This window comes from Cebus imitator, unplaced genomic scaffold (assembly GCF_001604975.1).
Source record: "Cebus imitator isolate Cc_AM_T3 unplaced genomic scaffold, Cebus_imitator-1.0 Scaffold772, whole genome shotgun sequence".
In the NCBI taxonomy this organism is placed as follows: domain Eukaryota; kingdom Metazoa; phylum Chordata; class Mammalia; order Primates; family Cebidae; genus Cebus; species Cebus imitator.
In genome coordinates, this window is record NW_016108087.1 from 367,716 (window position 1) to 395,392 (window position 27,677).

The 27,677-nt window shown below is 34.7% G+C and overlaps 1 protein-coding gene across 2 annotated transcripts in view; it reads left to right on the forward strand.

Annotated features, from left to right (window-relative positions):
• The window catches only part of LOC108297102 (gamma-taxilin-like), a 36,621-nt gene extending 13,147 nt beyond the window's left edge, over positions 1-23,474 (forward strand). The window contains exons 2-10 of one of the 2 annotated variants that reach the window (XM_017519740.2): positions 3,456-3,747; positions 5,744-5,835; positions 8,301-8,471; positions 9,904-10,098; positions 12,514-12,633; positions 14,178-14,252; positions 18,561-18,653; positions 20,953-21,048; positions 22,789-23,474. In XM_017519740.2, coding sequence (XP_017375229.1) covers positions 3,471-3,747; positions 5,744-5,835; positions 8,301-8,471; positions 9,904-10,098; positions 12,514-12,633; positions 14,178-14,252; positions 18,561-18,653; positions 20,953-21,048; positions 22,789-23,124 — 1,455 coding nt within the window. In that variant the 5' untranslated portion in view covers positions 3,456-3,470 and the 3' untranslated portion in view covers positions 23,125-23,474. The remainder of the gene's footprint in view (positions 1-3,455; positions 3,748-5,743; positions 5,836-8,300; positions 8,472-9,903; positions 10,099-12,513; positions 12,634-14,177; positions 14,253-18,560; positions 18,654-20,952; positions 21,049-22,788) is intronic. The other variant, XM_037735288.1, reaches the window with a different exon arrangement.
• Positions 23,475-27,677: the final 4,203 nt, after the last annotated feature.

Genomic DNA, 27,677 nt, shown 5'->3' on the forward strand with positions numbered 1-27,677 from the left:
ACTATATCCACATTTGCACTTTTGTCCTGAACCTCAATTCCTGTAGGGTGATCTGTTGAGAACCAGACAGTATCTACAAAAGGGAAGACAAATCATGAATGTACAGAACGTGAATAATTTTACATTGGGCAGTGTGGTAGACAGAGTAATGGCTGCCCAAACATGACTATGTTTTAAGTCCTGAAATACTCATGCATTTAATGCTGAATTATCATGTTGGGAAAAGGTGCTATTGTAGATGTCATTTAAAGTTAGGGATTTGAGGAAAGAAAAATTATGTAGGGTTGTCTGGATGTGCCCAGTGAAATCACAAGAATCTTTATAGCCGAAAAAAGCGGGCAGAAGTGTCAGAACTAGAGAGATGGCATTATGCATAGGACTGGACTTGTCATTCCTAGTTTTGAAGATAGAGGAAGTAGAGATATAAGAAATGCAGGCAACCTCTATCTAATATTAATAAATCTCAATAAATTGTTAGCCTGTGGAAGAGACTAGGGCACAGATTCTCCCAGAGAGTCTCCAGAAAGAATATAAGGTAATGAGATAAGCCGCTAAGCTTATTATAAGCCACACAGGTAGTAAGCAGACCTGCTCTTTGTTTATACATGTTAATATATTGTTATTTTTTTCTAAGTCTTCTTGCTATACAAGCATCCTTGAAAAAATACATTGGAACAAAGGTGCTCTGTATCTCTATTCATAAGATAGAAATACCATACTGACTGCTGTTCAATTTTCCCTTGATTATACATCTTCATTGGCTGTGGTGTTGAATCTGACCAGCAAAGGCTAGGACCAGACCTGTTAAGTTTATCTCATAAGTTAACTAGTTAAAAATCTCAAACATTTTTCACTTTTTTAATGGAGTGACTCCTGTTGTAGAGATAAGTACTTTAATGTGCATATAAATGAATCAGTTTTCCCCCTTCAGGGCTCCAACAAATAGGCAAAGATATCCTCATTGTGTACAGCACTTCACAGTTGTTTATATGGTTACATAATCTACTGTGTTTTCTTAAACACTTGAAGAACTGTTATAACTACATCTGAAATAGCAGTCACAATGTTTTCTAATGTTAATCTAATACGTGGCTTCCCCCCAGGAGACAAATGTGGTCTGTCTGCAAATAAAGTGTTTATGATTGTTGAGGTCTTCCTAACTGGACCTGTATCCGTGTTAAGGTGGCCACAGGGTTACTGTGCTTTAGAATGGCTGCTTGTCTGGCTGTTAAGTGAATGAAATGAGTCTTTTTTGCAGGACCTGAGACCACTCAGACTATTGGCCATTTCTGTGTGTGACACAATGTGGATAGCATTTGTCTGTCCCTGGAATGACTAAATGATGACTAGAGGAGTGGGGGAAGCCGTCCAGAGAAAATTAATATGAGTTTTATTTGGGAGATTCGGGAGGTGGGGCATACACTAATGTTTTCATTTAAATGGCATCAAATCATTTGAGTTGAGTGGCTATGAATGCAAATTTAGTAGGCTTACTTTCTTTAGGAGTGATAAACAAAAGTGTGTCTGTGTGCGTGTGTGTGTGCATGTGCATGTGTGTGTGTAAGGCTTCAAGAACAGATTTAAAATAAGATGGAGTAATTAATTACCTGTTCTTGTGTTTTAGTCTTAATATGTTACTTCCCTTCTACTTAGGTTTTTCTGCTGCTACAGTCTGTATTTCTAGAAACTTTAACTTTGACTTCTGTTCATTCGTCCCTTACTCACAGGACATGTATTGTCCAGAAGTGTGAGATGACAGATGGATGAGAGTTTCCATAAACCTTTCAGAGCTCCATTATGTTCTCCTCTGTTGCTTGTGTGGGGCATCATAGGGAGACTTTGTGCTCAGTATCCTTGTGATCTAGATTAAGTCAGTCTCACAGGGGAAACCAGTTAGGTGGATCCCCTAGTCCCATTCTGCACCTTGATTTGTCAGGGAAAAAAAAGAAGAATTATGCTTAAAGAGTAGTCAAGGGTAGAATGCTGAATTTTCAAAATAGTTTTATATTAATATAATCTTTCATCCTTTTTGCCCCAGCTCCCGAATCTCACAAATAAAACCATATAATTATTTCTGGATGTCTTTCCCCACTCCTCTAGTCATTATTTAGTCATTCCAGGAACAGACAGATGCTATTATTACTTGGGGAACCTGAGAGGGCATGGTCCCTTTGGGGGATAGCTATTTTCAATGTCCCAACGTTCCTTTGGGACACTGGGACACAAGCAGAGACTCAGAAGGTCTCCATGGATTAGCTGTTCATTCACCAGAGCTCCGCAATATGCCAAGGGAGCTATGTGTGGACTTTGCTTTCATTTAGGAACAGGGAAATTTGGCCCCATGCCTAACCATTCTTCTCATTAATGTAGCAGAAGTCATGTTACAAACAGTATTGGTTCACTCAATACTCATGCCTTTAATGCTCTTTGCTGACACTTCCTGAAAGCAGCCTCAGGTCTCCATTTGGCAAAACAAAGGCAACCTTATGCACAGCCTTCTCAGGAGAGCTTAGACAAGTTTAAACCTAGGTTCACTGTTTTAAGGTCCTCATTGCTCACTCTGGCACTAGCAATTTTCACCAGGAGTCCTGCTGGCTACTGTTACTTTAGGGAGTAAGGATGTTAGGCAGGGAATGAAAAATCTTACAGTTGTCTATTATGGAGAAACCAATGTTTTTATTCAGTAAGGTTTCCCTTGTGTTGTAAAGTTTTTAAAAGATTGTAGAAATCTGAAAAAGCTGATCATGACAAATTTGCCAGCTCTCACTGTTTTGTGGAGAATTGAGCCTTGGATTATCTTATGCTACTATTATATGACAGTAACCTGTAATGATTTAATTGTAATATCTTTGTACTTTGCAATTAAGTCACCACTCTATGAATCTTACAAAGTACTGTATTTACTTTAGATTGTTAAGAAGTAGTGTTATTTAAAAAAAAAAAAAAAACAAAAAACACAGGGCCGGGTGCAGTGGCTCACGCCTGTAATCCCAGCACTTTGGGAGGCCGAGGTGGGTGGATCACGAGGTCAAGAGATCAAGACCATCCTGGTCAACATGGTGAAACGCCGTCTCTACTAAAAATACAAAAAACATTAGCTGGGCATGGTGGCGCGTGCCTGTAATCCCAGCTACTCAGGAGGCTGAGACAAGAATTGCCTGAACCCAGGAGGCGGAGGTTGCGGTGAGCCAAAGCCGCGCCATTGCACTCCAGCCTGGGTAGCAAGAGTGAAACTCTGTCTCGAAAAATAAATAAATAAATAAATAAATAAATAACACTATGAAAAGGAAAAGAAGCTGTCAGGCTGTATGACCTATTTGTTGATTGCCAGGTATGCAAAAAGTAGAAAAGCATAGTCGGAAGGAAAATTGTACTTTTTAGCACTGCTTGCTTTTCTTAATAACATTTGATTTAACCCTTTCCTCAACCTTTTTGCTCACTCTCCCTCCCTCTAGATTGCGAATAGCATAATGGAAGAAGCTGGAATTTGTGGGCTAAGGGAGGAAGCAGGTGTGTTGTGTAACTCAGTATCAAACGATATTCTTCAACATCAACACTCAAACCATGGTGGCACAGGTAATAAACATTTATTGGAAGACAAAGAAGGTGACTTTATAACACAGAACAGGGGTGGGGTGAGCCCAGCATACTGCACACAAGAGTCAAGAAAGCGTCCTGAGCAAGAAGCAGTCCCTCCCTGTGGTCAACAAGATTTGGAATGCAACATGAACAAAGAAAAAGTCTTAGGTAATGACCTCTGCTCTGTGATTGGATGTTATCACATACTAGTCTTTTGGTTTTACATTTGTTGCAGCACAAGTGATTATGACCTTGGCCTGTTTGGAGGTAAATGTTGCCAAGGAGACTGTTTCTTCAGTTGGTTTAGCCAATCTAACATCTGCAGTTATGTGTAGAGAGCAGAAATAGCAAAATATGAAGCCCAATTATAAGAACCTTAGTTATTTCTCTATGTAACAAGAACTGATGTTTTAAGAAACTTTGGGGAGATTTTGATAAAATTAGTATTTGATTTACATTGCTTTTGGTACATTTGAAAATAATTGAACCAATAATTAGTATGAAAACAACATGTATTTGATTTTTGGTTAAAAGATAATTCACTGAAATTTAAAGAGGATATAATGTTGTCTGTAATTTAGAAAGAGTTAAAAGTGATTTTTAGAAATTGGTTTATCCCTTCTACTCCATTAGTTTAACAGTTAGGATTAAGACTATGATATGTCACAGTTCATGACTGAAATCTGAAATATCTTAATAGTTGCCCTCAGTGTTTCATCCTTTTTGTACTAACATTTACATTAATAAGTGACTTTTATATATGACTATAAACTTGGAATTTTTCTTCTGACTTCATTTTCTGTTATTCTGGAAGATAAAGTAATTGTAATTCCTTGCAAATAAGACAGATATCTTCAAAATTGATATCCATGTGTATATGTAAAATATAGCTTGATGTTAAAATCTTAAAATAGTTTAAAATGAAAATCTTTATGAAAATGCAGGTTATATTACAGTTGTTCCTTCTACGTACACATTCAATAACAATATTTATTTATTTATTTTCTACAGAGACAGGATCTTGCTCTATCACCCAGACTGGAGTGTAGTGATACAGTCATGGCTCATGGTAGACTTGAACTCCTAGGCTCATGATCATCTCTCTTCAGACTCTAGAGTACTGGGACTACAGGCACACACTTCCACACATGGCTAATTTTTTATTTTTATTTTGTTGTAAAGACAGGGCCTCATTATATTGCCCAAGCTGGTCTTAGTATACTGTCCTGTAGCAATCCTCTGGCCTTGGCTTTTCCAAGTGTCAGGATTACAGGTGAGCTACTTACGCTGCTCAGCCTTTCTTTCTTACTTGGCTTTGGTGTGAATGAGAAAAGAATTTAGTACTAAAATTTTATGTGCAGACAAAATTATTATTTGAAATCAGCCTGTTTTCCTTCCCTCAAACATACTCAGTAAAGCATACCAAAAGTAAAGGTTTTTAAAGATTATTTTTTAAAGAACTGTGTTATATATGAAAGAGAGAACAAATCAAAAGTCACCTATCCCCATCTTTACCAGTAGAACATTATTATGTATTTTGAGGCACCGTTTGACCCTTTCTTTTGCAGCTACTTGCTTTTCCATTCCAATGTTATTGCAGTACTCTTGGAATACTTTTCCTCAAGGGAAGAGCTGTTTGGACTTCCTTTTTTTAAGAACTAAACTTGACACCTAGAATATGCTTAATAGATCATCCCAAACAATAATAACTTGTTTAAATTGTTCGTAGCAAAACTTACATGTTATAAAGCATTATGTGCATCTTAGACAGTGCATAGCAACTAACCACCCTTGTATAGTTGTACTTGGCTAGCAGGAAACTTTATTCTTTGCCCTTTTAAATATCTTAACTTGGAATGCTAATGTCTAAATAGTGGTTAGGCAAGAGTAGTTCTTAAATTTGCAATAATTATCCTTCAGTTTGTTTAAGGGCTAAATAGCTAGCAGTGGTGCTTGGTAAATGAAGAAATCTGTGCAGCTAGAGGAAGTACCTGCTAAATCACAATTATTTAAAAGTTTCCTGAATTTAATAGGTAAATCTGTTTTTAATCAGAGCGATAACATTTTACTCTGGATGTCTCAACATAGAGGTTTACATGGAATTTACAGATTGGATTGATTTCAGCCTTCTTCTGGTACTTTTCTTAATCTTATTAATCATCAGGAAAAGAAGTTTTATTATTGATGCAAGCCCTAAACATTCTTTCAACTCCAGAGGAGAAGCTGGCAGCTCTCTGTAAGAAATATGCTGATCTTGTGAGTATTTATTCAATGGAGCAAGGACCACAGAAAATATAATAAAATATATGTGTGCTTGATAAGATTTTAAAATATAATTTTGATGTATCTTTAAATATTAAATGACATTTTATCTCAAAATTGAAGAAAATAATCTTTCTTTACTACTTATTGGTGTGTGTGTGATGTCATCTTGTAAAATGATGTATAGAACATTATAATACTTTTTGAAATATGAAATAAATTTCCTAAAACTCAGTCAGCCTTAGTTCTACATCAGCAGTTTTTAAAATATGCTTAAGATGCCTGACAATTGGGAGGAAGTCATTTCTGTATTTAAAATTTCCTAAAGGAATTCTGCAATTCTGCACAAGCTCTAGCTATTGTTGACTAATATTGCGAGTTAGGGCCAGGCACCGTGGCTCACGCCTGTAATCCCATCACTTTGGGAGGCCGAGGCAGTGGATCACAAGTCAAGAGATCAAGACCATTCTGGCCAACATGGTGAAACCGCATTAGCTGGGCATGGTGGCACATGCCTGTTGTCCCAGCTACTCAGGAGGCTGGGGCAGGAGAATTGCTTGAACTAGGGAGGTGGAGATTGCAGTGAGCCAAGATTGCACCACTACACTCCATTCTGGGCAACAGAGCAAGACTCCATCACACAAACACACACACAAAAATGTGAATTAGATAAAATTGTTTAGTAAAATTGTACTGTCTCAGGAAATATTTATTTAATATCTGCTGTATACCAAACATTGTTCCTTTTTCCATCTTCCAGAGAAGTTCACCCCATAAAAGTGTTTGTTTTGACCTATATGATTTCAAATAAAACTCTTCTTTTTTGGAGATTATGGAAACATTCTCAAAAGGGAAACCCTTCTAGTTTTTGTAAAGCAAATAATGAGAAAGATGTAGAACTTTTTAAAGAATCATGATAAATTTTTATAATTAATGTAAATGCTAAATTTCTGTTTTGTGAAACATTTATGGGTATTATCACTGATGGTTTTGCACATTTTTGAATAATGGTAAAGAAGCAATTGCATACCTTAAATGCACAAAACAAATATTTAGTTAATAATCAGCTCTAAGAATAAAACAACAATAATAGTTACTATTTTCTGAAATGGTCTGTATTTACTTCACTTAGCTGGAATCTTCAGGTGTCACCAACTTGTCATCACCTTGGCATCTTCTGATATTTTGAGAAGCAGGAATCCCTAAGCATAAAAGCAAATAGCTTAAACTGTCCAAAAGCAAAGATGGCAGGCAGAAAATAAGATTGTTGATTGCTGTGTTCAGGAAAGGAATGTTTCCATTAGATATAGAAGGCAGTCTTAATTGTTACATCAATGTGAAGAAACTCATGAGAAATGCTAGATAAAGAAGATAGACACCAAGAAGATAAAAGATTGACAAAATAATTTAAATTTCTGGTAGAAAAAGCAGTGCACTAGAAGGTTAGGAGATTTCCTAGCAGGAAAATCAACAGAAAAGGTTTAGAGAAGAAAGAGCAAATTGACTGCATGTAGTGTAGCTTGGTGGTCTAGTGTGGTCTCAAACACATAGAAATTACACAAGGATTGTCATATTGCAGATTCTGATTAGTAGATCTGAAAAGAGCACTTTTTAAAATTGGCCATGATAGAGGTGGGAGTTACTGAAATACTGCATTGTTTATTCGTTTATTTATTTTAGAGTCTTGCACTCTCACTCAGGCTGGTGTGCTGTGGTGCAAGCACAATTCACTACAGACTTGAACTCCTGTGGTCAAGCAATTTTTCTGTATCAGCCTCCTGAGTACTTGGCACTACATGTATGCACGAGCATGCCTGGCTAATTTAAAACATTTTTTGTACAGACGGAGTTTTGATATGTTTCCCAGGTGATTGTGAACTCTGGGGCTCAAGTGATCCTCCTACCTCAACTTGTCAAGAGTGTTAAGTGAGATTACAGTCATGAACTACCATCCCAGGCCAATAAAGGTGTTCTTAATAGGTATAAGAATATTGCCTGCAGGGATGTTTGATAGGTTTCTTGATATGTCATTCTCTCTTGAAATGTTTGCCTTGCCAATGTTTTATTTTTCATAAAAGCTTTACTCAATTATCAGGAAGACCAGTATGTTATCTGGTAGCATAAAATGGAATCATTATAATCTAAAACTGAATTTACTGATTAGTCTTGACCATTGCTTATTGTGTTCTAATTTTGGTAGCTGTTTTAGTAAACTAGCACTTGTAGAACAGTAAAACTAAATTGTTTTAGTTTGAAAGAAGTTTATGATGAAAAAGTTGTTTCTATTAATAAAAAATAGAGGTTAAGATTACCTTTCTTGCTACACAAAATTATTTATATACTTTCCTGTTACTAGAAAAAAGAGGAACATAAAATGTTCCATGGCTGTAATTGCAGTTTAGGGCTGTGACTCAGATTCTTACTGTACTTTCTAAATGTAAAGTGGTTATTAATTTTAGCTGGAGGAAAGGAGGAATGTTCAGAGACAAATGAAAATTCTTCAGAAAAAGCAAGCTCACATTATCAAAGAGAAAGTTCCTTTGCAGAGTGAACACAGCAAGACCCTCTTGGCAAGAAGCAAGCTAGAGTCACTTTGCAGGGAACTTCAGCGTCAAAATAAGACATTAAAGGTTAGTTGGTTTATTTTACTGGGTTTCAAGAACTACTTAGGCTGCTTTTTTAATAGCCTTGTATCTACTTGAAGTAAATTCATGGTCTGCTTCTTTTAATGGGAAATAGTTGTTATAATGGCTGCTAGTTAACTGGCTCGTGTACACTTGTGCTAGTAGATCAAATTCCTAAGCAGAATACTTTGTGGAGTTCTCAAAACAGAAATACCTTTTTTGATTGGCTTGAGCTGGTGCTACCTGTGAGGCAGTTCTGAATTTAAGACTCACTCTTTGTATGTAAACTTTACTTTCAGATTTTAGGATAATTTCTACCTTAATGTACTACATACTTGATCTTAACAGTCTAGATGACATTGATTTTATGTTAACAGATCTCCTGATTAAAAAGCTCAAAGATGCCAGATTTTTCGTTGACCATGATGTAGCTGATTACTGTGTCCTCTTTTGGTAATGAGTGAAAATATTGACTGAAATGAAGAAACCAGTAGCCATAGTCAGTGTGAGTGTGAGAAGGAAAAACACATTGTAGAGCTCTACTATAAAAGTTACCAGTATAGATTGCTAAACTACATTCCACCATCTTTGGCTATTTGGCTGCTAAATACTTTTAGAATACTACTTACAGCTAAGCTGATTATAGTGGAAGAGGGAAGAAGTATGACAGTTTTTCTCAATAATGGAAGTAAAAAGCAGAGACCCTGGAAAGAATTTCCCACCCATCAGAATAATTTATCTGACTCTGTGGTATTGCTGGGGGTGGCGGTGTGTAGTTGGAATATTATGTGGATGGAGCTGTATTGCCTTCATCACAGTAAAGTCTCAAAAACATAGGACAGCTCATGACGTAGGGTCTTACCTGTAAGGTTTTTTTTTCCCCCTTGATTTTGAAATCTTGGATTTAAATATAATAAAAGTAGATGGCACTGTCAACATTTAGACTGTAGTGATAACTATTTAGACAGAGATCTTTTGAAACTGTAGCCTAGTACGATTTTGAAGTTAAACTTTGTAAAGTAATGATTTAGTTTGTCCCTTCCCCCTTAGAAAATGGAAAATGTGACTCAGAAAGTAAGCAGCAAGACCTTCAGGCTGTTGTAGGATGATATAGTGCCTAACCAATGAGGATGACATTTGGGGAAATAACATTGAAGAAACTGTGTGGAGAAGCACCTTACTTACATATAATAATATAGTGAATACCTGGATTATCAGATAATACTTAATAGCAAGGCATTTGCTTTTCACTATCTAGTTAGAAAAAGCTGCTTGCTTTTAAATTAGAGCTTTCTGATCATAAATAAGGGGGAGGAGTTATAGTTTAAAAGCAATACCTCATGGCAGCAATAAATGAACTTACATATAAATAGGTTCTTTTTTTGAGAGTTTTATCTATAGGTCTATACTTTTAACATACATTATTTTGGATAATAAGAAAGAATATATGCAGCAGAGAAAAAAGGAGGAAGAAGGCCTTAAAGAAGCTACTGCACATTTCCAAATTACTTTAACTGAAATTCAAGCCCAGCTGGAACAGCACGAAATACACAATGCCAAACTCCAGCAGGAGAACACTGAACTGGGAGAGAAACTGAACAAGCTCACAGACCAATATGCATTGAGGGAAGAGGTAAATGACATTTGGTTTGTTTATAGATAGCTGCTCACAAGTAGCAAAAGCTTCACCATAGTATAAAATAAAAATTCTTTCACAGGCCAGCATTTTAGAACTTTTATGTATGCACAGTGGAAATTACATGTTTATTAGGAAAAGCATAGGAACCAGTAAACAGAATGACTAAATTGGGGCATCACTTGTCCCAATGTCAGTGGATTTGATAAGTGAAGTGATTTCCAGGATATATGTACCACTTGTCTGCCAAATGATACTACAAGATTGTGATTATAGCATAGATTTTTTTTCTTTTATCCCATCTAATACAGATTTGTTCCCCAAATACTCTGTATCTCAGATTTTTTTGACAATCTGTACAACATATAGCACATTGCACTGTATCTGCTGTACTATACTGAGTACAAAAATTGTGCTATTTGTGAGAATAAAGAACTTACTAATTATCCATCACCTAGGTGTATTGATTGTGTAATCAGTGAAGTAAAAAGGTTGCTGGAAGATTCATAGTTGTTGAATTTGGTCATTGATGTTATTTTAAAAATTGATATGGAAGTTGTATTATGTCTAAATCAAAAGCAAATAGATGATAACCTGCTTATTTGTTGTTGTTGTTTGTTAACTTTTAGAGGTCAAATAGATAGGGTGATTTTTATTTTCAAAGAATGCATCCCCTTTATTGTGCCTGAAGCTAGTAAAATACATGTTGAATTCTTTACTAAATAGATAAAAATTGCAAATAAAAAGAATGTGACAACTTGAACATATTAAAACAATAAATACTGTATTATGTATATCAAATATTTAATTTACACATTTTCGTGCTACTTTTGAAAATGTTTTTCTTTAAGATTTTGAGTATCTTTTAAACCATCTTCCTCTGTGTTTCAGCAAGGTTTCAAATTTATTAGGGAAGTTGTTAATTTATAGTAGGATATATCACTTGGCTTCAGTAATTATTTACTTTTATTTCTAGCAACTGTTGTTTTTTAAAGCAAATCAAAGATGTTATATCACTGTATTTATTACTATTGGAATGTGCATCATGAAGTGATTCTTTTTAAGCCATAAACAGTACTATTTTTACACCAAAAAATTAAACAATTACTATGTAATTACATACCCTGTCACTTTACAGTTCAAATGTCTGTTACTTCTCTTTTTCTTAGGATTATTTATATCAAGATCAAAATAGGGTTCATAACATTTTATTATTTTAATATATCTCAAGTCTTTCTAATATCTATATATTAGATATTAGCTTCTCCTTTTTTGCTCCTTGGAATGCATTTATTAAAGAATTTTTTTAGGCCTATATAGTGAACTTTTGAACATTAAATTTGTTCTATAAATCTATCAGCTTTCTTTAAAAGGACCCTTTAAATTCCATTGTTTTTAATGATGGTATTAAAAATGATTTTTATTATTTATTTTTATTATTTTACTATTTAGAATTTATATTAACTGTATTAAACTCTCCAAATTTGCTATAGAAGTAGCAGATGGGGAGAGTACATATGTTCACATTATACTAGCTATATGTCTTCTTTAGATTTTAGACTTTTTCTTTTGTCAGAAAATAATTGAGTAGTGATAATATCAATTGCCTAGTAAGACATATTATCTGTTGCATTCTCCTCAAAACTTAATTTGGATACATTATTTTCACCTAGCATTTCTTCCTTCACATAGAGTCTTCATGTGTGAAGGGATTTCATAATGAGTTTATTGTACATGTGTAAGCACTTAATGATATAGTTTTTAAATAATAACAGGCTTTTATCAAATGTTTAATATGTGCCAGACATCAAGCACCTTACACAGTATAATTCTTGCAATAGATTTGCACAGGAACTCTGCAAGTTAGGTATAGTCATCTACCTTTGCAGATAAAGGAACTGTTTCACCAGCAAAAGAGTTTGTCCTGGAATATACAATCAACTAGGATTTGCTCCAGTCCATTTTTATCCTTTTATCAGGGTACCAACACTTAAGGAATTTCAGAAGATTTTGTGGAAAAAAAAGTCTAGGAATTATGTGTATAACAAATGAATTTGATATTTTGATCCCTTTATCCATCTTTTTCTTGATAAAAATATCAGCTTTTTTTTTTTTTCCATGTAAGGAAGAAGCAGGAAATATAATGATTATGATGGGGACAGCCCATGTCTGATAGGGTGGGGCATGGGGCAGCATTTAGAAGGCTATGCTCTTTCCAGTTTGGGATAGTTTGCAAAATGATATTTCATAGCCACTAATGCAGTGATAGGGACAGATGGCACCAGTGTTCTTAGCTACAGTGGTAGCAGTAGAAAAGAAGGGTAAGCAGGGTTCTAGAAATTTGTGTTGTATTTTCTCCCCATTGTGTTTTTTTCTTTGGTAAGTGATGGAAGAAATTCTGTTTTCTCATAGCAAATTAATAAAGCACTTAAACATAAGGAATTACAACAACAGTGTGTGGATGCCAGACTTCGACAAACAGCAGAGCTGATAAAAGAAGCTGATGAAAGATATCAGAGAGAGAGAGAGTTTGTAAGTTCTTTTTCTTGGGGGGAAAAGGCCAAAATTATAACCAAAATCATTTAAAACAAACTTTCATTTAACATAGTAACAAGGCATGCAATTTTTTTTACTCTCTGGATTTGGGNAAAGAAAGAGAATGTGTGTGTCTATGTGTGTGTTAAAATACATCAAGCTTTTTATTTCTGATGAAATTTTTATATGAAATTTACTGGAGATAAGCTTAAATTAATGCAAAAACAATATAATCTTGATTTCTATATAGTGGTTACCAAGTTAAAGAATTGTGTCAGTTATTAGGCAAGATAGGCCTTGAGAGTTAGGGACAATTAAATTTTATACCAAGCTTACTGAACATGAGTCTCCTATCTAGTATTACATTTTATTTTTAAATGAGCATCTTAAAAATTGGTAAATGATTACTTTGATTTATTATAGTCTAGTATAATTTTCTGATAACGTTTGAAAATAATCTGAATCTAGTCAGCATTGTTGGTAGAATAGGCATTGATATTTTGTCTGCCCATAATTGAGAACTTGGAAAAAAATGTTATTTGAGTATATGCGTTTACTCATACATATGAACTATAATCTAAAATGGAAATGGAACTACATATATGCAAATGGAAATATATTCTATAAATGAAAAATGTGGCAAATGATTTTAATAATGTGAAATATTACATTTTCTTCATTCAAGAAATGTGGGCCCTGAGTAGAGCATGTTATGAATATTAGTTCATTAGTGTTTTTCTCATTTAAGCCTCATTGAGCCTATACTAGATGAGTCTAGAGTTTAGAGAGATGAATTTTTTACACAGCATGGACCTTCATTGCAAGCTGACAGGTATCAGTGTACAACTAAAGAAACAATTGCACATTTCAACTTGAGGTATAAATTGTGTATATACCTATGTATATTCATAGGTATATACACAATTTTGTACATTGTGTATTCTGTGGTTTAAGGCTTATTTACATAATGTGTGACATTTTAACTCAGAAAATCAATGAGTTAATTTCACAGCTGCTTATTAAGCATCTTCATTATCTATATTTCTGAAAAACTCACATATTAACTAGCCTCTTTTCTTCCCTTAGCTGTTCCTTGCTTGTGGTTTAAAAAAATGATCAGAATCTAGATCTCTATTTTCACTGCTTTGCTGTATATATTCTTTAAACCTTTTCTTATCTCCTACAGAGTTGAGGGACTTTCTAAATGACCTGGATAATGTTAAGATTCCTAGCTATGTTTTCTGTTTATAAGTGTAGATGTCTAGCTATTCTCATGTAAAACCCAAAATTTCAACACTGAATATTGTAAACTTTATTATGCTTCTATGGAACTTTTTCTCCTGAAGAAATTATTATTACATTCCTAAGTGTTCACTAGTGGAGCAGATTAAAGGTACAGGTAGTTAGATATTGAGATAATTGGATTGACCTGTCATTGCTGCCAGGATAATTAGTGGAAGATTAAGCCTATTTGGTTGTTGGCATTTTAACCATGTTTATAATTGTTTTTAGTATTCTATCAGAATGTTTCTGTTTTCTAGTTATTAAAAGAAGCAACAGAATCGAGGCACAAATATGAAGAAATGAAACAACAAGAAGTACAGCTGAAAGAGCAGGTAACTTGACAACAGAGAATAGCAGAATTTATGTCTCTTTGTTCCCAACCACAGACTAGAATAGAGATTTGATTGCTCCATTCTAGTAATCAGATGGAGTAATTTTGATTACTAGAATAGAGTATCAAATCAAATTTCCCAATGTCCTCTTGAGGAATTTCTCTTCTCTTACGGTAATGAATTCATTCTCATTTGCCTTTAGGTGTTTGTTTTGTTTTGTTTTGTTTTGTTTTGTTTTGTTTTGTTTCATTTTGTCACCATAAATGATTTTTATTCATTTTGGCACCCCTAGTTCCAGGTTGATTGTGATGGCTGGTCAGCCTATCTTGAGGGTCTGCTTTCCTCTCTTCCAGATATTTTCTCTAGAGCCTTTAGAATCTTGTCTTAGGGGTAGCTACATGCAATTTTAAAATATTACACATGGTCAGACAGTCTTACTTCCACATAAGATTTGTGTGTGTATGCTCTTTAAAAAAAAAATAGTGGGTCTCTGAATGCTGTTGCCCAAGGAACGGGCAAGGACTTCATGGCTAAAACACCAAAAGCAATGGCAACAAAAGCCAAAATAGACAAATGGGATCTAATTAAACTAAAGAGCTTCTGCACAACAAAAGAAACTATCATTAGAGACAACGGGCAACAAATAGAATGGGAAAAAAGTTTTGCAGCCTACCCATCTGACAAAGGGCTAATACCCAGATCTACAAAAAACTTAAATTTACAAGACAAAAACAACCCGATCAAAAAGTGAGCGAAGGATATAAACAGACACTTGTCAAAGGAAGACATTTATGCAGCCTACAAATGTCAAAAAAAGCTTATCATCACTGGTCATTAGAGAAATGGAAATCAAAACCACATTGAGGTGCTATCTCACACCATTTAGAATGGCAATCATTAAAAAAATCTGGAAACAGATGCTGGAGACGATGTGGAGAAAGAGGAATGCTTTTACACTGTGGTGGGAGTTCATTGCAAAAGACAGCATGGGGATTCCTCAAGGATCTAGAAATAGAAATACCATCTGACCCAGCAGTCTCATTGCTGGATATGCACCCAAAGGAATGTAAAGCATTCTATTATAAAGACACATGCACACATATGTTTATTGAAGCACTATTCACAATAGCAAAGACTTGGAACCAACCTAAATGTCCATCAATGATAGACTGGATAAAGAAAATGTGGCACATACAAATTATACAGTACTATGCAACCATAAAAAAAGATTAAATTCATGTCTTTTGCAGGGACATGGATAAAGCTGGAAACCATCATTCTCAGCAAACTGACATAAGAACAAAAACCAAACACTGTTTGTTCTCACTCATAAGTGGGTGTTGAACATAAGAACATATGGACACAGGGAGAAAACATGACACACCACCAGGCCTTGCTGGGAAACACCTAGTGGAAAACCAGGGGAAGGGCAGAAGGGGATAGGAGGATAGGGGAGTGACAGCATTAGGAAAACTACTTAATGTAGATGATGGAGTGATAAATGCAGCAATCCACCATAGGACATGTTACCTCTAACAAACCTGTGCATTCTGTGCATGTACTCAGAACTTAAAGTATAATAATAAAAAAATGTAAATAAATTAATAAAATTAGAAATGCATAAAATATGGAATTCTCTTCATTTTTCAGTCTAGACAGCCATTAGTCTTTGTGTGCTGTTTGGTTTTTATATAAAGGAAAGAGATGCCGTGTGTTCACTTTCAAAGGAAAGGTATCAGAAATGTGCTTCTTGCCTCTGAGTTTCCTATTATTAATGTGGTTTTTAGAGGCAGGTTATATATCATTTTCATAATGCTAAAATACACTAATATTGAGACTGCATACAACTTCATGAGTGCCACTTTGGAATGATGTTTATCTTTGGGATCATTGTACCATGTAGCAATATTAGGTAAAGCCAGCTAGTTGATAGTGAAAATTTAGGAGGGGTTGAGTATCAGAAGTTTTTTGAATTTTCTACTATGTAGAAATTTTAAACCCCTTTTTATAGTCAGTTGTCCATGTAAATTGATGTGGAGAAGTTAAAAAGTTCCTAGCTGACTTTGGAAGATGTTCTTGAATGTAGGAGTCACTGATAATGTTGGAAAAGAAGTCACGAGCAGACACTAAATTCCCAGCCCATTCTTTTCTCTCACTAGTAAAGTTTCTATTTCCTATGATTTGTATCTCATAGAATCCTCTTGTTTCGCTACTATTTTGTTTCTTTTACTATCACCTCTTTTTGTGGTACCTAAATGTGGGTGTTTTCCCTACAGTGTCTTATTCTCTGCTGTTAAACCATGTCATTTCTCAGGAGTTGTTGGTGATACTCAAAGTCTTTGTAATCCCTTGATGCGCTGTTTTGTAATCTAGCCATAGCAATAGGCTCAGGCGCAATGATACTTGCCATTTATTGGCTGTCCACTCTGGGCTACCCACTTGAACTTTCAGATGGGACAGTCTTTACCTGGATGTTTCACCTTTAGTAAAATGGACTGTGCCCAAACTGGTAATTTCTAATGTCCCTCAAGGACAAGAGCAACTCCCTCACCTCGTGAACCACTGCTATTGCCCCCAACTCCAGAACAGTAGCCTCAGAGGCCTGGTAAGTGCCTGCTAACAAATTGTGTGTGTTCATTAGTTTGCTCTACATTTTTTAATTGATAAAGAATAGATGTACATATTTTGGGGATACATGTGATATTTTAAACCTCTATACAACATGGATGAAAATGGGAAGACATTAGGTTAAGTGAAATAAGCTAGACACAAGATGAGAAATATCATATATCCTTAGAAGTAGGGGCTAAAAAAGCGATCACAGAGCAGTCAAGTGTAGGCTAAAACCAAACATTGGAATGAATGGTAGTAGAAAAATGTAATGAAGAGAGGCTGGCTAATGGGTGCAAACATAGAAATAGAAGAAATAATTTCTAATGATCTAATGTGCTAATAAGTTAACAACAATGCACTGTTTATTTCAAAATAACAAGGGACTGGAAATGTTCCTAACACATAGAAGTGTTAATATTCAAGATGATGGACATACTCTTGACTGTTATTTGATCATTATACATTATATGCAAATTCCCCTAAATTTCTATCCCTGCTTTTTCTCTTTATCCTGGCCTATGCCCTTTTCTTTGTACAAGCGTGATTTGGCTGCCATATAGCTATCTCTTCTAGTCTAATATCACTGGTAACTTTGCTATCTTCAACACCCCTTTCTCTTTCACACACACACAGAACTTGCTTCTAAGTGGCATTTGTTTGGTCGTCCCTCTGCCTGTGAGTCAGTGTGGGTGCTATCACTCTCTGCATTGTCTCATTCGAGTGGCTGTGTTTAATATTTTTAATACAGCATTTGTGAAAGTTGAAAGATGCTGTTTGTGAATATTCTTTATTCTTTTTTACTTTTACTGAGCAAAACAGTTTATTATTCTGGGCCTGTTTCCTGAAGATAATGTAATACATAAGCCCCTAAAGGATTTCTTTCTGGTCTAAAATGAAATCATTCAGTTCACTCTTGAACCCGTTTAGGCCTTACGTATATGAAGCTTTCCCTAAAATGTTGATTGCTTGTAAGTCCACTGTTAGGACTCCTAATATGCTTTCACCCCTACTTTTCTGAACGTTCTGTTGTAAGTGTGAGAAAAGGATAAATAAATGTAATGTTCTTCGTGTCTTGCTGGTTAGTGTTATTCTTCCAGCTAGAATAAAAAAAAAGTCTAAGATGATGATAGGGTAAAAATAGTTGCTTTTTCAACCTCTTTTAGGTTATCTCTTTCTTAGCTGTACTTCTACTCATTCTCTGCCCTATCAAACCATTTGGCTCTGGTTTTTTTTCTGTATATGTAAAGGAAAGTGGTTGCCTTAATATTAAACTAATATCTAGATACTGTCAAGGAAACTAAATACTCCAAATGGGTACTCTTTTTACAAGGAAATCTTTCCAAATGTCAGGAGACTCAGTAATACCCAAAGCATTATGGTTATATGAAATTCACAGCTATGACACTATGGTTCAGTTTTAATTACAGTTGTTAAAGTAGAACTAATAAGTGATTTTACATTTTAACATTTATAGTTACAGATGATTAAGACAGTGAAGTTTCAGTGCCTTTCAGTGGGTTATAAAAATTTCAATATATTCTGCAGTCCAGGGATTGGGTGTGTGCATCTGTTATTATTTCAGTAATTTATCAAAACTGATGTTTATGTTCTTTTGAAAGTTATTATGTTGTTTTAAAATCTTTCGGGGTTTTAAGTTGCTTTTCTGAAACTTTATTTGATCTTTTTTTTCTATAGCTTTTCATTTATATGGATAAGTTTGAAGAATTCCAGACTACCATGGCAAAAACCAATGAACTCTTTACAGCCTTCAAGCAGGAAACTGAAAAGGTATTTATATATTTTAAATAGAATATTATTAATTTATATAAGAGGCTATTTTAAGCATAACCATGGCCAGGCATGGTGGCTCATACCTGTAATCCCAGCATTTTGGGGGGCTTAGGTAAGAGGATTGCCTGAGGAGAGGAGTTCAAGGCCAGCCTGGCTCCCATAGCTCTACATGGAAAAAAATATGTGGTTAGGTGTAGTGATGTACATTTGTAATCCCAGCTACTTGGGAGGCTGATGTAGAAAAATTTCTTAAGGCCAGGAGGTTGAGGCTGCAGTGAGCCATGATCACTGTACTTCAGCCAGGGTGAAAGAGGGAGATCCAGTCTCTGAAAGAAAAACAAAAACAAAAGCATAATTGCTACTTATATGAGTTTATATTAATCTGATATTATCTTTTTTTAAACTTTCACCAACTTATTCAGGCATTTTACCCTGAAATTGCCCCAGAATGCTAGTTATCTCGATATTCTGAGATTTCTATTATAATTAAACATAAATGTTCTATTAAGGACAGTTTATTTGTAGGTGATTTTTATTTAATCACCTCTTTTAAGCACTCAGTTCTTTCACATAGCCTTATGTAAATTAAAACGTACATTAAATTATTTAAAAAATCCAGGCCAAGAAAAGTAATAATATATCTTGGTAGGAATAGCTTTATTTCTGAGTACGTAGCTAAACCTGAAAATCTTTACTCTTTGAAATTTAAAATATATATATACACAATATACTAGATGTATTCTTAATATTAAATTTAAACTAGTCGTTAAAGTTAGGTGTAGAAAATGTTCTGGGTTATCCTAGTTCAGAATACAGGTTAAAATGGCAATTTTAAACAGCATTATTCACTATCTCCCAAAATAAACATATAGCACTGCAATTTGGAGCATGAACTCTGAAACTGAGATCTCTTACTTCAACTTTGTAATTTCCTTACTACGAGTCATTTACCTTGGTATTTCCCTATCTGAGTTGAGATTTTTAAAAATGTGCCTATTGGCGATAGTACCGTGCTAGAGTCTGGGAAATTCATAAACATTCAATATATGTTAGTCATGATTATTATTAGAGCTTATGTAGTTGAGTTTAGTCAGAATTTTTAATCTAATAACTTTTGTGTTATAGGTGACCAATAAGTTGTTTAACGTTACTATATCTTTTCTCTCATTGTAAAAAATAAAGAGCAAAACAGCTCATATACTCAGTCAGTGCTTGATTGTGTTAAATACTGAAATTACTTCATTTGTTTTTAGACTAAGTAATTTGGAGGTTTGACTGAGTAGTAGATTAATTCTGCCTGCCCATCCTTTCATTTGTGACTACCGTGGAAGACTGTTAAGCATAGTGAAGTGTTACTTGTATTGTAGCATATGCTTACTATTGAAGTAAAACAGAGGCTGTAAAATTATACCTTTTCTTAGTGGGTGTAAAGATCACTGTTGTTCAACACTTAACTTAGATGTTCCGGTGCTCTTCCCATGGGGTTTGTATGAGTTTTGTATGTAAACCCAAAGCACCAGATATTGATTGGCTCTATCCTATTTTCCCTAACATTACCTGGCTCTTTACCGGGTAATGAGTTATATTATTATATTATGTATTTGGAACAGAGCTTATCGAAGGATATAACTAAATTTTATCCGTTTCTGGGAATTGGTTCTTGTAGTACAGGTTCTTCCTCCACTTATTTTTAGACCATTTTGGTCTTCGCAAAATCTGAAATAAAACAATCTTGTGAATTGAAAGAATTAAGTGAAACTGAGGATTCAGAAATATTAATATCTCTTTCCCAGTCACTTACCTAAATTATGCTACCTCTAGTTCTTACACTGATTTGCTTTCGGATTCTTGTGGTTCTTTGGAGCTGATAGTGTATCCTTCCAAGGATGAAATGGATTAGTTTGTCGTTCCTCCTGAAAACTCTTGAACATTTTTTCATGTACTTATAGAGTAGGTGGTCTCAGGTGTGCTTTCCACAGCTGAAATGAACTACATGCCAGTCTTAACTGAGAGAGTATAGCTTCAATGTACTAATTCCCATGAAATAATGGACATCAAATTTGTTTTCTTTTAATTTGAAACCTCTGGGTTGGTTAATGCTGCTTTTATGGTAGGAGCTTCTGAGACAAGCTTTACTAACAAAAAAATAACACTTACTCCTATAAAGACAATATAGGTATCAACTGTTGGAGAAGAGTGCACTGATGGAGAAAGGGAACAACATTATAAAGTGATTTCTGTGGTAGATCAGGAAATAAAACTTAGAATTTAAATTTATAATCTTATTGATTCACAGCTGACAAAGAAAATTAAAAAACTGGAAAAAGAAATGGTAATGTGGTGTACCAAATGGGAAAATAATAATAAAATACTTCTGCAAATGGCTGAAGAGGTAAGAAGATTTTACATGACTAAATAATGGGTACCTACTTATTTCGGTGCTTACACTAAGTCATTATTTAGCCTTAACTAAATATCCCCTGTATGTCTTTACCTTCAGAAGGTGTGCCTAATAACTACAAGTTTTATTTATGTTTTCTTTCCTGCAGTGAATTAGATTGTGTTATATATGATAAACACCTTTCCTGCAACATAATTATTATCTCAAAATTTTATTGTAGACAACTTTATCATATCTAGATTTTGATTTCCTGTATAGCAAAGTTGAGCTTACACAAACTGAGTCTTCTTAAACTGTCTTCCCTGTTCCCCTCTAGTTTTTTGCTTCATTATATTCTGGTGTTGCCCAGGAATTTGTGATTGTAAACATGCAAGCAATGCTGACATTGCTAGTTTAGCTAATATGACTTTGAAAGTCACTTGCTCTGCTTTTAGAAAAGATAGCTTTATTCAGATTTCCCCAGAGAATATGAACTGGTACCTCACTTGCTTTACCACTTTGATTTATTCATTTCCAAAAGGCAACTTAAGTACATTTTACCAAGTTTGCTGTAAATACAGCTGAGGTGTATAACATTTGCAGTCACTTAAGTTTTTACTTTTGTAAATTTGATTGGATTATTTATAACATTTCATAAGAAAATGTTGGAATATTCTTTTGTCAAAAATGGTTGAAAGGAAGAAAAATCCATGTAAAAACAGCTTTAATGAACTCCTACTCTTGGCATTTTTTAAAACATTTTCTCAAGTTATTTTTATTATACCAATTATAATATTTATAGCAATAATTATTTAATAGTATAGTATTTAATGAACTGATTTAGTTAGATTTTACAATTAACAGTCATCTTATTAGACTTCACTAATGAGAATAAATGGCTAAAAATTACTTGTATTTGGGTAGAAAATCTGCAAGCAAATGAACATAGCCCTTAATACTTGGATTTATTTTTATTTTTTTTGTGATGGAGTCTTGCCCTGTTGCCCAGGATGGAGTACAGTGGCATGATCTCAGCACACAGCAACCTTTCCTCCTGCATTCAAGTGATTCCTCTGCCTCAGCCTTCCAAGTAACTGGCGTTACAGGGGCATACTACCACACCCAGCTAATTTTTGTATTTATAGTAGAGATGGGGTTTCACCATGTTGGTCAGGATAGTTTTGGACTCCCAACCTTGTGATCCACCCACCTCAGCCTCCAAAAGTGCCTTGACTACAGGTGTGAGCCACTGCAACTGGCCATGTTACGTACTTTAAACATATATTCAGCTCTTTACTAAAGAGCTTATTAGATTATAGAAAATAACCATAATATGGTTTATTATCCTAGTTAACATTGACAGTTGTCAGGTGGAAATTTTTTTTTTTTTCAGAAAGTAGATGTACATTCCCTTGGTAAATTACTTTATATAAAAAGATGAATTAACAATTATTATGCTTCTCTAGGAAAACTTTTGCTGGCATTTTTTGTTAAAAGCCTTAATTTTGTCTATATTTCACTAAGTCAACTTAATACTTAAAATGTATATTTTGATTACTTTAAGGAAATATGACAAAGGTTTTTTATTGCATCACGCAAGAATAGTTTTAAATATTTAAAATAGTACATTATGTAGTGAGATTTAAGAGGTGATAAAGCAACTTTTTTATTGTCTCAGTTTACCCAATTTTGCATACCGTAGCCTAATTGATATTTAATAAGATATATAAATCTTATCTTTTTTTCTTACAGAAAACTATTAATGATAAAAATTATATGATCTTTCAAATAAAATTGGAGCGGTTAGAGAAGCTGTACAAGGCTCTTCAAATAGAAAGGAATGAGCTCAGTGAGAAAGTAGAAGTTCTGAAAGGGCAGGTCTCTGTGAAAGTAGCAGATGTAGATTTAGCAGTGCCTGTCATGCATTCCTGTGCTGCCCTGGATTCTTCCATTGTGCTGAACACTTCCTCTAGAAGAGCCCCAGGAGTCCACTTGGAGGCTGACCCCAAAGGAATGAATGAACTGAAATGCTACCCAAAAGTTCTTTCCACAGGATCTCTTCTAGGTGTTGATTTAGATGAAGTATGATTATTGTACTGATGGATATATTTTGTGAACACATTTCTCTGTTACTTTTAACTGTTTGTTTGGTAATGAAAATGTCCTCTACTTTTTCTATTATATCTGTATTTTTTTAGAACTAGTAGACAATGTGGTACAGAAAGCTGCTTTCCAAACTGTTGTGCATCAGCCTCATTTTCCACCTTTGTTGGAATGCAAATTTTCATTGCCTTGTCCTTTCAGTGTCTATGTTTGTATATTCATTACCTTAAATTATCTGAATTTGAGGCTTTTTTGTAATGATTTCCTCATGTTTAATCAAATACTAATTTAAACTCTGTAGCCCATAATTTATATGTAAAAAAATTAAATGCTGAGTAAAACTCCACTGCATTAAGAAACAAGCATATTTGATTCAGATCAGTTTTTTGACAATATTTATATGACTTGCCAAATTGATTGACTGTAAACTTTGAATTCCTGAAAATTGGCAAGATATGTATATGTATGTATACACACACACACACACACACACACACACACAGATCATTTAAGTACAAATGACGTGAAAAAACAGTAGCATATGCAGGCAAATCACTGGACCAATAGGCTTAATGTTTATGTAACTGAAAATGGTTCCTCTTTAGTTTCAGGTTACAGTTAATGTTTAAAGAAAAAAAAGTAGTATTTAGATCTCTGCACTTGGAATGGGAAATTTTGAACTATTGAGTTTATTTCTTAATTTTCCTTTTATTTCAGTTTCTCATATAGCTAAATAGTTTTACATGTATTTTCTCATCAGATTTGTAGTTGTAACAGAAGTAGAAGTGGAAAATTTCCCTGTACTTAGCCATATAGTGCTTGGGAAAAAGTCTGCGATGTGAATTACTTATACATTTCCCGTAGTGACTATGATAATCAAGGGGCCAGATAACAGAGGAAAGTAAGTTAACATGAAATTTGACAAATTTTATTACTCTGCCAAAATGAGGAAAACAGCGATACCCACCTACCCCTACCCACTTCCCAGCCTTTTTAAAAAAATATTGCATTCAGCTACAAAATGAAATACTGGACCCACTTCTTTTAGAGGAAATGAAGATATGTTATGTACCCAACAGTCATATTTTATCAGATCTCTGCTGGATGTAAGCTCTTAATGTTATACTAAGGCAATTTTTAAGGATGTGAAACTTACTTGTAGTACTTGCTTTGTGTGGAAGGTAAATTTAGGGTAGAAAGCAATGTACTTAGGAAGAAGTACACTTAAATCATCTTAATTGAGAGTTTTCAATAATGATCTCCTTATGTGAAATTAGACACTAATTTAAACTCTGTGGCCCATAATATATATGTAAAAGAAAATATAAACCTGATTAATATTATCAAGTCATTTAAATATTATGTAAAACTCCTGTAGATTAAGAAATAAGCATAGCATATTTGATTCAGATCAGTTTTTTGACAATATTTATATGACTTGCCAAATTGATATGACTATAAACCCTGTGTCTGTTGTTTTTGGCACACTGTTTCTGTTAGAAATCCTGTGTTGTATTATAATGCTAAGAAGATCTGAATTGCATTTTGGAAATACTTGGTTTCCTTTCAGAGTTACTCCTCTGGCTAGCAGTGGAAACAAGAAGAAGAAGAAAATCTAATGGAACCATTTACAGAAGGATTCCTTTGTAAATCGCCCTGAGGCATGCTCAGTATTTCACAATGTTCTGGAATAGGAGTTGGCAAACCTCTCTGTTGCCTAAGGTTGCTTTCTTCCTATAGCTGCAGAGTTGTACATGCCCAAAAATATGTATATATAGAATCTGACTTTGTTTATTGGCCCTGTTTATGAACACTGTAGCTGACCAAGAAAACGCTTAAATGTTGAGATCACTTAGATTGCTTTGTTGGATCATTATGGAGTTATAACATGTATAGCAGCAGGGGATTCCAACCTATAGAAAAACTTGAGTCTAGACTCACAGAATGTGTCATCTTCAGATACATATTATTACATTTCTTTTGACACCAGTATATCTAAGTTCATGGAACTGTTTTTATTATACCTGATTATCATAGTTCAATTTTTGTCTATTGCAGAATAATCTACCTCTTTCAAACTGTAAATGAAAATAACTGTGAAAAAAATGATACAGTACTGATAAACACACTGCTTTATTTTTATCTCATGTCTTTTTAAGGACATGATTTATAAGAGGCAATTCTCATTTGCATTTCAAGATTTCTGTAGAGTTATGGGTTTTTTAACCTAATATGAATCTGATTTTATCTACCCAACTGCGTTCAGGTTAAATAAAGATGTAATGGTTAATATAGTAGCCTCTGTGTATTCTTTACAATGAATATGACCAGAACTGTGTAACAATCAAGTTCAAAGATAATTGTTGGAAAAGTTGCTATTCTCAGATCTTAAAATGTAGTTAATTGCACAATTTAAAGATCCAAAAGATGGATTACCCTCTGGTTAGTTGGGAAAAATAATTTATTTCAGTCAGACCTATGTAGCATGGGCACTGCCAAACTAGTCTTTCAAGTTGGTGATGTTAAGATTTCTGTAGTTTAACTTCTGACAAGGCTTTTGAGAATCATAGTGACCAAGAACTTTTCTAGTATCAGTTGATAGCCTATTCAAATTTACTGGGAACTGAATAGATAAATATAAACAGCAGGGGGTACCTGTATAAAGAATGTCAGTGTCTTATTAAATTAATTGTGGGTGAGCAGAAGTTAATATAACCCTATATAAACAAGTGGATAGCTTTTATTTTTTAGACCAGGGATCCCCAACCCCCAAACCAGTAGTGATCATGTGCTGTTATGAATCAGGATGTACAGCAGGAGGTGAGCAGCAAGTGAGCAAGTGAAGCTCCATCTTTATTTATGGCCACTCTCCATTGCAGGACTCCACCCCATGTCAGATTAGCAACAGTATTAAATTTTCATTGGAGCACTAACCCTGTTGTGAACTATGCATGCAAGGGATCTATCTTGCATGCTCCTTTTAAGAATCTAATGCCTGCCACCTCATTTAAAAAAAAAAAGGAAAAAAAAAAAAGAATCTAATGCCTGATGATCTGTCCCCCAAGATGAGACTGTCTAGTTGCAGGAAAACAAGGTCAGGGCTCCCTCTTAGTCTACATTATGTTGAGTTGTATAATTGTTTCATTATGTGTTACAATGTAGTAATAATAGAAATAAAGTGCAAAATAAATATGCATTTCAATCATTCCCCAAGCCATCCTCTTCCCTCCAGCCCCTCAACTGTCCTATCTATGGAAAAATTGTCTTCCAGGAAACCAGTACCTGTTGCCAAAAATGTTAGGAACTGCTGTTCTAGACAAACAATTCTGAAGGAAAGCTCCTTGAGTCACTTTTAAAATAGTTCAAGAAGTAATGTCATGAAAAATAGAAATAGGAAGAGCCAAGAATCAGTTTCTATTGAAACAGCCATTAAATGAACAAAAATGTCAACTCTTTTGGACTCTGGAATTCTAATACAAAGAGAGAAACTAGGGTATTGCTTAGTTTAGAAGCCAGAGACTGCTAAAGTGCTATAAACATTGTGGCATTTGACTACCTGCTTACTTTCACACATTCTCCAGCTTAGTTATAATTGTGGAGACAGCAGCCCCATATTACTTGTATAGCTTATTGGCTTTTTTCTTTCCTTTTTGTTATACTTTAAGTTCTGGGGTACATGTGAAGGCTTGTTACATAGGTATACACATGCCATGGTGGTTGGTTTTATCCATCCCCATGTCACCTACATTAAGTATTTCTCCTAATGTTATCCCTCCCCAATCCCCTCAACACTATTCTTTCCCTACCCCCTGACAGGTTCCCATGTGTGATGTTCCCCTCCCTGTGTTCATGTATGCTCATTGTTCAACACCTACTTATAAGTGAGAACATATGGTGTTTGGTTTTTTTGTTGTTGTATCAGTTTGCTGAGAATGATGGTTTCCAGTTTCATCCATGTCCCTGCAAAGGACTTGAGCTCATCATTTTTTTATGCCTACTGAGTTTTAAACCATTTCCCAGGGCTACTCTTTTCCTACTGTTGTACAGTAACAGGACTTGAAGGCCAGCCAAGAATAAAGAGATTCATCTACCTGCTTGGTTGCACTGTAAAGGACCACACATTTTCCCAAAGGTTTTTAATACTTATAACTGAGTGTTCTCTCCTGTTAGGGAGAGACTTACTTTCCAAATTAATCACAGTTTCCTTTAAAGTGCCCCAAGAGAAGACAACAGGCCAGAAAGAACACTTCTCCTAGCTCCAAATATTTGTCTTCACACAGATATGTAGAGGAACTGCCTTCCACTACACATTGCTTCTCTAGTAGACCCCTCTGAGACATGGGTGTTTCTAGAAGAGCTGTTAATGTACTCTTATTCCAGACAGTTTTAAAACCTAATGTTAATTACCCATGGAAAAAAGAAAAAACTATTATTTGAATCCTGAGGCTCACAGGGACCAGAGGAACATTCAAACCTTAATAATGAGGATTCTAAGGTACGAATATGACAGTCCTGTCAATCTCAATATAATAGCCCAT